The sequence below is a fragment of the Schistocerca nitens genome, chromosome 4 (assembly GCF_023898315.1).
Source record: "Schistocerca nitens isolate TAMUIC-IGC-003100 chromosome 4, iqSchNite1.1, whole genome shotgun sequence".
Classification (NCBI taxonomy): domain Eukaryota; kingdom Metazoa; phylum Arthropoda; class Insecta; order Orthoptera; family Acrididae; genus Schistocerca; species Schistocerca nitens.
In genome coordinates this window covers 533,247,438-533,259,511 of record NC_064617.1, presented here as the reverse complement: position 1 = coordinate 533,259,511, position 12,074 = coordinate 533,247,438, and the positions used below count along the sequence as shown (strand labels likewise).

The window sequence follows — 12,074 nt, the reverse complement described above, 5'->3', positions numbered from 1 at the left end:
GGGCACGTGTCAACTCACGCCGTCTTGCGTTAAGTCTGAAACCGGATACTTAGTGAATGCTATAAAGAAAGAACGGAGCTTCTCGTATACTTAACTTTAATTCTTTGTGGTACATTTCTCTTGATAATACAAGTGAGACTCTCTCCAGATATGGTTAATGGCGCCTTGCTAGGTCGTAGCCATGGACTTAGCTGAAGGCTATTCTAACTGTCTCTCGGCAATTGAGAGAAAGGCTTCGTACGTGTAGTCGCTAGCAATGTTATCCGTACAACTGGGGCGAGTGCTCGTACGTCTCTCTAGACCTGCCATGTGGTGGCGCTCGGTCTGCGATCACACAGTGGCGACACGCGGGTCCGACATGTACTAATGGACCGCGGCCGATTTAAAGCTACCACCTAGCAAGTGTGGTGTCTAGCGGTGACACCACATTCCTCCCCCGCAAATCGGCGAATGGTCGTGTTATAAGGCTTCCGCCCGCCGTGGGGAGGACCCCATGTTGACGTATGCGATGAGGTGGGGAGCCTAACAACAGGCAAGGCTGTGCCACCCGCACCCGGCCATTCGGTCCGAGGGGAGCTAGGAAACGCCTGAAAACCTAGTCCAGGGTGCACGTCAACATGCGGTGTATGCGCCCGTAATGAGACAGGAGGGGCCGAAGGGTCGACCTCCATTGCGTCGGGGGATCCGACGCGCGATGACGACATCTGGGCCGGAGCGGGCAAGAGTTCCATGGCGGAGGACAGCTGGTCACGGGAAGCGATCGGCGGCGCGTGACCCAGGGAGGCGCTGGGCGGCTGCAGTGAAGCGTCCACTGCGGGCGGTGCCGGTGGGAGAACAGGCGGCGGCGGCATGTCACCATGAGGCAATAGGGAAGGCAGCGTCGGTAACACCTGGGGATGAGGCGAGCCAGTAGATGGGTCCCCAGGGCGCTGACTGGACGGCACCGTCGCTGAAAGCAGACGGGGAGCGGCAGAACCCAGGCGACGACAGAGGCGCAGCTGATTGAGATGCCGACGCACCTCACCAGAGGCCCCCAAAACCAAATACATCGCGCGGCCGAGGCAGCGAAGAATGCGCCCTGTGAGCCAACGCCGTGAACCTCGATAGTTGCGATAGAACAAAACGTCGCCAGGAGCAAAAGCAGGAGTCTGCCGCTGCACAGGAACCTGATGCGGCGGATGCAGCAAAGACATCAAGGTTCGATGAGGACGACCATGGAGCAACTCAGCCGGCGAGCGACCATCGCGGGGCTGAGAGCGATACGAGGACAAAAAGAGCAACAATGCGTCCTCCCGAGAATGCGACTCTTTCAACTTCAACATCTGTGACTTGAAAGTCCGGACCAATCGTTCAGCGGCACCGTTTGACTGAGGCGAAAACGGCGCGGACGGCAGATGTTGAATACCATTGGCCTTGCAGAATGACTGAAATTCGGCGGACATGAATTGTGGGCCATTGTCGGAAACAATAGTCTGCGGAAGACCTTCAATGCAAAAAATAGCAGATAACGCTTGGATGGTGGCAGATGACGTCGTGGAAGACACCCGGACAACAAAAGGAAAATTACTGAAGAATCGACCACAACCAACCATTGAGCATTCCAGAATGGACCAGCAAAATCGATATGTAAGCGTTGCCAAGGGGAAGTGGCTTTTGGCCATGCAAAGAATTTCCGCAGTGGGGCGGATTGTTGTTCGGCACACGCCATGCAAGAAGAGCACTTATTCGTAATCGCAGCATCGATTCCGAGCCAAGTACAGTGCTGACGAGCAAGTTGTTTCGTGTGCACTATACCCCAATGTCCTTGGTGAAGGAGCCGTAAGACAGAGGACTGTAACGAACGCGGGACCACGACCCTAGACTGATCATTATCAGAACGCAACAACAAAACACCACGTCGTACAAAAAGTCTCTCCTTGTGAGCAAAAAATCGTCGAACCAACGAATCCTCGATCCATGACTTTGACAAGGGCCATTGCGTAGCAACAAAACGCAAAACGGTAGCAAGGACAGGGTCAGCTGCTGTGGCTGTAGCTACACGACGAAAATCAATCGGAAACGATTCGACCACATCATCGGTTTCCGCATCAATGAACATGCAAGCAAGTTCGGAAGAATCGAATGCTCTATCCTCAGCAACAAGCAAACGGGACAACGCATCAGCGTTGCCGTGCTTAGCAGTGGACCGATACAAGATATCGTAGCGGTTGGCGACCTCATCACGCAATGCATGGGGAACATTGCGCGCTCTGAAAAATTTCGGTTGCGCATTCACTTTTAGTTCCAAATGTGCTTCATAGTTCGTAGCGCAACCAAGGCCCGGTGCAAAAATGTCTGCAAATTCTTCACATAGACTAGAAACACTGGCTGAAGGCACAGTCTGGGTCACTGATAGGACCTGATTTACGATAGACAAGTTAAACAATTGAAATAAATCTAAACCAAACAAGTTCACTGCCGAAGAAGAACGAAGAACGTAAAAAGACACAAGTTTCGTTTGTCCCTTGTATGTTGCAAGAAGGCCGCACTGTCCTAACACAGGGATATTCTGTCCTGAATAACTCGTGAGCTGAACATTTGCGGCACGCAACGGAGGTGCGCCCAGTCGTTTGTACGTGGCGTGATTGAGCAATGAAACTGCAGCTCCGGTATCGAGCTGGAACGGTATCACTTGTCCGGCAAAGTCCAAATCTACAAAAAGTTTATTGTCCTGCTGACGACAAGAGCGACTGTTTTGTGCAACGTGAACAGAAACTGGTACAGAATCACGTGCGGCGTGACGGGATTTGCGTCGACGTCGACGCACACTCTTTGTGGGACGAACACAGTCACTGTTAGCGAGAGGAACACTGGGCGGAGTGGCACTAACTACATGAATGTCCATGGGCGAAGGTTCCCGAGCCTGTGTGTCCTTGATGCGATTCCGGCGCAAAGCAAAGGGCTTGGAATGGTTGTGATTGTCTGATCGGAGCTTTTTCTGGCAAACACTTTGAACATGCCCTTTCTTATTACAGAAAAAGCAAATAGCTTGGCGTAACGGGCAATTCTCACGCGAATGTCTAGTTGCACACCGCGGGCATGATTTCACTGCATGTGCTTGCTTTCGCGGGACACGTGGCGGTGCGGACGTGCGCGAAGGCTGTTTACAGGTCCGCGCAGTGCACCCGGCAGGCCGGTTAATGCGACACAGTGCTGGCGAAGTTTCAAATGATTCCTGAGCAAAGTCAAGTGTGTCTTGCCTATCCAATATGTCTATCACTTGTTGAAGGGAGGGATTAACTAGTTTCAAAATCTGTTCCCGTATGCGAACATTAGAAACGTTCTGTGCTATTGCATCACGCACCATAGTATCTGAATAAGGGAGTCCACAGTCACATTCAAATGCACAATCCCTAGTAAGTCCTTGCAAAGTTGCAACCCACTCCCTATTAGTCTGACCAGCCGTACGTTTTGTACGAAAGAACGTATACCTTTTTGCAACGACGTTTACTGTTTCTTTGAAATAGGCATCTAACGCCGACAAAATTTCTTCGTAGGACAGAGTTGCTACGTCGCGCCGGGGAAACAATTTCACTATCACACAGTAGGTGGACACACCTACACACGAAAGCAAAAACGGCTGCCGCTCATTACCTTGAATTCTGTAGGCGGCGAGATGAAATCCAAATTGTCGGGACCATTCTGTCCAGCTTTCGTCGTCCGCGTTATACGGACGAAACGGTGGTGCAACTGCGTGTTGTGGCTGCGGTAGCGATGAAGCGGCGGCGGCCGCATCGGTTTGCAGCGCACGTTGACCCTGGACGAGCTGTCCAAGGGCATCCAATAACGCCTGTGTCTGCTGATTCTGCAAGCGATAAAATTCGGACAGTACATCTGGAGAGTGTGGCGAAGCCATGACACAAGCAAATTAGTACAAATTAGAAAGAACACGTTTACACTCGTCGCCAAACTGTTGTGGCGTAACAAGCTAGCTACGCCACACTGAAGTAGCCGAAAGGGCACGCGTCAACTCACGCCGTCTTGCGTTAAGTCTGAAACCGGATACTTAGTGAATGCTATAAAGAAAGAACGGAGCTTCTCGTATACTTAACTTTAATTCTTTGTGGTACATTTCTCTTGATAATACAAGTGAGACTCTCTCCAGATATGGTTAATGGCGCCTTGCTAGGTCGTAGCCATGGACTTAGCTGAAGGCTATTCTAACTGTCTCTCAGCAATTGAGAGAAAGGCTTCGTACGTGTAGTCGCTAGCAATGTCGTCCGTACAACTGGGGCGAGTGCTCGTACGTCTCTCTAGACCTGCCATGTGGTGGCGCTCGGTCTGCGATCACACAGTGGCGACACGCGGGTCCGACATGTACTAATGGACCGCGGCCGATTTAAAGCTACCACCTAGCAAGTGTGGTGTCTAGCGGTGACACCACACATGCTACATTACACCAAGGCTTAAATACAATGTATATACAATAAATGTGCAATAAAGGAAACTGCATTACACTTTATAGGCACATATGAGGTTTGTTAGAGGACATCTTCTAAACACTAAGAGCTGCACACTGTATTCGGGTGTGTAATCCATCACCAGTACCATCTGATGCAAGGGAACAAACATCTATATGTACATCAATTTCTACAACATGACAACTATATATATATAATAGCAAAAAATTAAGTCTGCTTACTTATGCTTCAGTATGGCAGCAACATACCTGACAGCCTGTGTACTATGGGATAGGATAGATTTAATATTCTATCATTTTAACATAGATATGGTTGTGATTGAGTTCTAGGTGTACACTTGGTGGTTTGCATTCTAGATGCACACCAATCTGAACATCATAAAAAATTGACAACTGATACAGACGTCATTGCTACATATAACATAATGTAAGTAGACTTATGTTTCTGCTATTATATATACAATTGTAATGTTGTAGAAGTAGACACACATACAGTTATTTGTTCCTCTGAATTAAATGCCTCTGATTGGTGATACACCCAAATACCGATTTGGCAAATAAACATATCAGATGCAGCTCATGATGATGTTCAGAAGGTGTACTTTAATAAATATCTTAAAGTTGCAGAGCATCAAGCATTCAGATTTTTACATATGAGGTCATTACGTATTTTCTGTTACAGTATAACAACTAATGCTGAATTTAATACCCACTCATACTGTAGGGGAGAGTAGTACACAGTGAAACAAAAATTGCATTTGTGATGATTTTGTAGAAAATATTTCTTACAGAACAAAATTTTTGTATTTATTTAAAAGAACAATTCATTGCCAACAAAAATAATGTGGCAGCTAATTAATAAATGAACTTAGAGCCCTAAAAAGACAGTGCAAATATTTCACTGTGTACCATGCATAGTATCTATGCAAAATGTTGAGGCAGTCAGATGACGTTCATACACTGATAACAATAGCATCAGCAAATCCTGTATCTCACCAAAGGAGTTTCATGGTTTCCCAAAAGCACCTCATAAAAAAATAACACTCAAAAGGGGGAAGCATCATATTGACTTCAGCATCTATGTTAAATACAATTACAGACATTAAAATACAAAAAGTTTTGCCCAGTGAACATAAAGTCTACTAAAATTGACTGGACAGAGAATATAATTTTATAGTCTCTTGGTAGCCATTTGCAATGATGAAGGTAGAATAAAAGTCCCTGATCCGTGGAACGACAGCTCATCTTTATCATTTTATTCATAAGTTTTGCTTGAAGCCCTTTTACTTTCATAATGCTTAGTTTTCTGCTTATTCGCTCTCTTCACACTTCTGTTATCTTTTCTTCTAAATTTTATCCTTATCCTCAAAAGTTTTTTTTTCCCTCAATAGCTGCCTCCTCAGATGCTGAAGTCAATATGATGCTTCCCCCTTTTGAGTGTTATTTTTTTATGAGGTGCTTTTGGGAAACCATGAAACTCCTTTGGTTAGATACAGGATTTGCTGATGCTATTGTTATCAGTGTATGAACGTCATCTGACTGCCTCAACATTTTGCATATCATCTTCCAAAGTTTGGAGGGGTCATGCATCCATAATAATCCAGTGTTTCTATTGGATTAGGCACACCATTAGAATTTAAAGAGTGGTCTGAAACCACAGACACAAGGAAATCCAACTTCTAGAAGATGCTAACATTAAGTGGATAAATTCCACATTTTCTACACCCAGAAGTTACATTTGTTGGTGTCACTGTGTTCAGAAACTTTTCATCGGCACATTCTGCAACTTTATAAACTGTGATAAGCCTGAATTTCTCTGCATCCATGAGTCTACAGTGGTTCACTGTGTATTGTATACAAGTGTTTCACTGTGTACTAAAGACAACATAAACATAAAATTGTTCAAGATACATAACCTATGTATCTACCATCTCTGAAACTGGTCATTGCATAGTTGAAAGTGTGTATTTGATCATAAAATAGCAAATCCCTGTTAACTGCATGTATTATGGAAAATATTAAATTTATAAATAGATGTTCATTGTAATTTCTATCAAAAATATGCAATAACATATAAAACAGAATATAGTTCACCAAATTATCCACCATTACAGTCAAAGACGTCTCTAATAAAAGCCAACATACAGTGATATCAAAACGAAGAAAAAATATTACTAGAGACAGATGAAATTGGATGTTTCACTGTGTACCATGTTTCATTGAGTGACAATGACAATCTGCGCTTTATAGATTTCTCTGTGAGATACACCTTCAAATGAATTCTTTTAATTGATTCCTTTTCTTCCTTAATGCATTTTGGTAGCTTGTTAAAAACCTTTTGCCTGCTTCATTTGGAGCACTCATGGTCACTTTGAGTGTAATAATTACACCTAATAATAATTTTCCTCTCCTCTTGTTGTTTGGTCATATACTTCTTTACTTACTTGTATGCAAGTCTGTCTGGGTGGTATTTTCACTACACACTTTACAGTTCTTTTCTGGGTTTTAAATATTCTTTTCAAGTAGCTAGCTTGTGCACTTTCCCATATATGGAATGAGTAGGACAGTTAAAGGGATACAAGTCCATATTACACTGTCCTGAGGACTTAACCATCCACAACTTTTGCTGTTTTGTGCATGAATTAAATCTGTGTGTTTATCTTTCTACAGAGTTCATCTACATGTTGAATGCTCATTTACAGTAGTTTGTAAAATTTTTGTGCTGCTTCCTTCTTTAATTGCCTCTGTATTTAATTTAATATTTGAGTTCTACATTTTGCTCTGTTTGGTTTATGAAGATTGTTTTGTACTAGATATTTATGTGCAGTTTCAATATTTAGCAGTGCTACCTTTTCAAGCTCCTCCTTTATCTCAGCTGCACATATAATTGTAGCATAATTGGCATACATTGTAAGTTTCTGCTTTATATATTATGAGATTATTTACATAGAGAATAAATAGTATTGGCCCAAGCATGTAACCTTGTGATGCACCAAGTCTGATAATTTGTAACGCAAATCTGTAACTAATTATATCCCCCCCCACTTGTACGTCTGATATCTGTGCATTGTTTCTTATTCGTTATGTATGATTCGACTTTGTCATAGCATTTCCCTCAAATTCCATACCAATAGAGGTTCTCCATTAGCCTCGAATGATTCATGCAGTAAACTGCTTTAGACAGGTCCATGAATGAATGTCCCTCAAGTCTTCTGTTGCCTTTCAAGTGAACTCCGAATATGTTTAGCGAAATCTGTTGATTTTTCTTTATCAGCATTTCATTGATTTTTGCAGAGGTGGAGATCAAAGATATTGGCCTCTAGTTTCCTAAGCCATCTCTGTTTCCTTTCTTAAATACTGGCTTTAATTTACTTGCTGGAAATGTATCTTCTTCTGTTGCACACTTCAGCATATGTGTTAAGGGTTTTAGTATACTTTCCCTACATTCCTTAGATGAGATATGACATCATCCAAGCCAGATGAATAGTTGACGTTTAGTTACTTTATTAGGTTTGAAACTTATGTATCAGTTGCTGGGATAAAAGCAGTGGTATGGTTTATATGTGGAATTTTCGGCATGGTATGTACATTATTTTTTTTTTTTTATTTTTTATTTTTTTTTTAATCAGTTCATCTTCTAGAGCTATACAGGGTGGTCAGAAACAGTCTGAATAAGTTGTAAGGATGTTGCAGGATAATTCAGTCGCCCTGCATCTCAGATATTGTCAAACTATCTATGTTCTGACCACACGTGAAGGTCTCAGGAGCAGCAATATGTTGCCTATTTTTGTAATTAGCATCACTGAAATCCCACAAACACCTATCCAAAGCATAGATATCCAAAAAGCGAACACTATTCTCCGTTCCCCATGTCATATTTAAGTTTGTCTACACTCTACGAACACACACAACCTCAAAACTTATGCAAGCCAAAGTTGGAACACGAGTTGCGCAAACGCGCAGCAGAATTTTGCTGACAAAACATGTAGCATTATAACAATAATTCAATAAAAGAAGAAGAATTGGTCATATTAAATTTCCATCATTGCATATAATTTTCCTATTTTTCTGCCATTAACACCATTGTTAATTGAATTAAGTTTTGTGAGTAAATCTACTACCTTTTTCACTCCCATATCTCCTGCTGACTTCCATCTGTCTTTATGTTAATGTCTATCAAGATTGCAAAATGATCCTCTAGTGTGGAGTTTTACTTCTGCATTACTGTAGTATGAAGAAATATTTGGTAGCAGGTGACCAATAGTAGTTTCACTAGGCATAGTTATTCTGGTGGTTGTAAATATGCAGTAAGTCCAGTAATGTCTTAATGTTGTTTGCATTTTTCCTTGTGTCTATGTTCAAATCCCCCTCTACCTGCACCCCTAGCTAGCCCACAGATGGCTACCCACTCTCCCAGGAGCCGCTAGACACTCCCCCAACCCCCTCCCTGCTTTCTGCCACACACTATCTTTCACCCCAACCCATAAACCCATACCTCACTCCTGTACTCTCACCGTGAGCCAGGAAAAAGCTGGCAGTCGACTCGGCTCAATGTAGGGAGAAAGACGTGTTATAAGTATATGTTTTTGAAAGCTCTTGGTTGAATATTGTAGTTGTTCAGAGTAGTTTTATTTCACCATTTGGTGATTGGTAAAGGCCCAATACACACCATATCTCCATGCAATTTTTATTTCCCCTGCTGTAGCTTCCAAGCTCCCTTTCCTAGTATATTTTGTGGTATTTTGGATGGCTTTAGTTGATTTGTAGGATTTTTATGCAATGTTCTGCTCAAACTGTTCATGTTTGCATAATTTTTCAAGTTGTAGATGTCTACTTGGTTCCCTTATACCCTATTTTCTGTGACTACTAGAATGTTTTTCTTATGTTCCTCCAATAAAACTTTTAATTCATCTGTGTTGTTGTTTGTGTACTGAACATTCTGGTGAAATATTCTAACTGTTGCCTTTAAGCGCCGGCCGAAGTGGCCGTGCGGTTAAAGGCGATGCAGTCTGAAACCGCAAGACCGCTACGGTCTCAGGTTCGAATCCTGCCTCGGGCATGGATGTTTGTGATGTCCTTAGGTTAGTTAGGTTTAACTAGTTCTAAGTTCTAGGGGACTAATAACCTCAGCAGTTGAGTCCCATAGTGCTCAGAGCCATTTTTTTTGTTGCCTTTAATTTTAATGATTCTCTTCCTGAGCATTTCACTAGCTTCCCAAGCTTCTTTTGCACAGCACTGATTTTATTTAGGTTGTGGCACTAAAACTGACCAATTTCTTAGCATTCAGTTTAACTCCTGGCAATATTTTTACACCATTAACCAAGAGGAGTACTTTCACTTAAGTATTTTCCTGATGTCTTCCTCTACTTATAAGATACAATAAAACATCCTCGCTCCTCTCGTAGGTTAAGTTAGGCTAGGGTAGTTTACATAATTTTTAATGAGCTGTTTTATATAATTTTATTACTATAGCTTATTCTCTGCCACATTTTTGTGTTTTAATGTTCATGACTTGGCCTGTATCATTTGTACATTGTACTGCATAATATTCTCAGGGCTAAAGTAAATAAATAAACGTCTGTCAACAAGAATTAGAATTTTTTCTCCTGAAGGTTAGTACTCACCAGTCATTATGTCTCCTTATAACGTTTGCATTCTGATTGAGTATTGAAAGCACTAAAATGCCAGGATGAAGAAAAACAATGATGCTATAATACAGAATATTTGTCATTTTCTCTGCTAGTCATGTTTAAATAGGAAAAACTAACAAATGTATGGTTCATTTATATTCCCGTTTGTTAACTTTTTGTCCCATTTTTAGGTCACAGTATGACTGAATTCCAGCCTCCGTCACTACTGAACAGCAAGAAGGATATTACTAATGGAGTGGTTGTGTCAAGCCAACAGCCAACTCTTCTATCATCACTGAGGAGTGTACTTTTTGTCATTAGTTCTGCTCTCATCGGTTTTGCCGCTTTTAGAAACACTCTAACATGGTAATATTCTTTTTCTTCCATTATGTCACTTGAGAGTGAAATAACTATAAGACATTAATGCTGTTACTTGTACATGCTTTTGTTTGTTTAACACAGATAATTACACTGCTTAGGACTGATGGCTAATAACCAAGCTGGTGTTTTGTTATACAGACCTTATGTAACATAATTCGTTTTGAGAATGAAGCTGTTAATTATAAACAAATACATAGAATTTTAGCAATTAACTACTTCTTATTTGCTTTGCTAAGTACTTCTGAGGATTAGACAGACTTTGTTAGTGATACAGCAAAAAACTGCTTAACTAGTAGTAAAAAAGCGACAAGAGGAGTTTGACATCAGATGAAACAAGTTAGTTAGTTAGTTATATTACAATACAGAGTTAAAGATTAATGTTTCTATTGTTTACCCCATTCCCTTAAATGGCATAAAATGCACATATTATATTTATAGTTTTATTTATTCCTATTTAAGAATTCATCTATGGTATAGGAGGAGTTGTCAAGGAGATATGATTTCAATTTATTTTTGAAGCCATTACTGCTGTCTGTCAGACACCTTATTTCATCTGGTAATTTGTCGAAAATTTTTATAGCAGCATATTTTACCCCATTCTGTGCCAAAGGTAGGTTGAGCAAAGGATAGTGTGTCTTTCTTTTTCTGGTGTTATAATCATGAATATCACTGTTGTTTTTAAACTGGTCCATGTTGTTGAGAACAAATTTCATTAGTGAGTAGATGTATTGTGAGGCTGTTGTAAGAATCCTCAATCTTTTAAAAAGTTGCCTACAAGATGTGCAACTATGAACCCCACACATTATTCTAACCACTTTCTTTTGAGCAGTGAATACTCTTTGTCTAAATGTTGAGTTACCCCAAAATATTATTCCGTATGACATCGGAGAGTGAAAGTATGCAAAGTATGTTAGCTTCCTAATTTCTGTATCCTCAAAATTGGCAATTATTCCGATTGCAAAAGTTGCTGAACCTAGCCGCTTTAGGAGATCCAAGACATGAATTTTCCAATTAAGATTCTCATCTACATGTACACCCAAAAACTTAGTATGCCCTACACTGTCTACTGACTTCTGTTAATGTGTTTTATTTATTGAAGGAACTGTACTTTTTGCAGCGGATAATTGGATTTACTGTGTTTTTTCAAAGTTTAGAGCAAGTGTATTTGCAAAGAACCAATTAATGACTTTTCCAAAGACCTTATTTCTATCATTTTCAATTGGACTTTCTTTTACTGGATTAATAATGATGCTTGTATCATCAGCAAACAGTGTCAGTTCAGCTTCCTGTTTCAATAGGAAGGGAGGTCGTTCACATATATCAAGAACAGAGGGGGACCCATGATTGAACCCTGTGGAACACCTAATGTAATTTCACCCCAGTTAGGTGAAGTGGCAAACTTATTTAAATCACTTGACCCATATAAGGAAACTTTTTGCTTCCTGTTCTATGGGTAGGACTTAACCACTCATATGCTATTCCATTTATACCATAGATTTGTAATTTCTATAACATAATGTCATGGTTCACACAATTAAATGCTTTGGACAAGTCACAGAAAATTCCTATTGGTGACATTTTAATGTTTAAAGACAGTGGACAGT

General features: G+C 41.2%; 1 protein-coding gene across 2 annotated transcripts in view; it reads left to right on the top strand.

The window, feature by feature from the left end:
• LOC126251452 (fatty acid hydroxylase domain-containing protein 2) overlaps positions 1-12,074 on the top strand; it is a 208,826-nt gene that overhangs the window by 98,410 nt on the left and 98,342 nt on the right. For both annotated transcript variants that reach the window (XM_049951880.1, XM_049951881.1), the window contains exon 2: positions 10,281-10,455. In XM_049951880.1, coding sequence (XP_049807837.1) covers positions 10,281-10,455 — 175 coding nt within the window. The remainder of the gene's footprint in view (positions 1-10,280; positions 10,456-12,074) is intronic.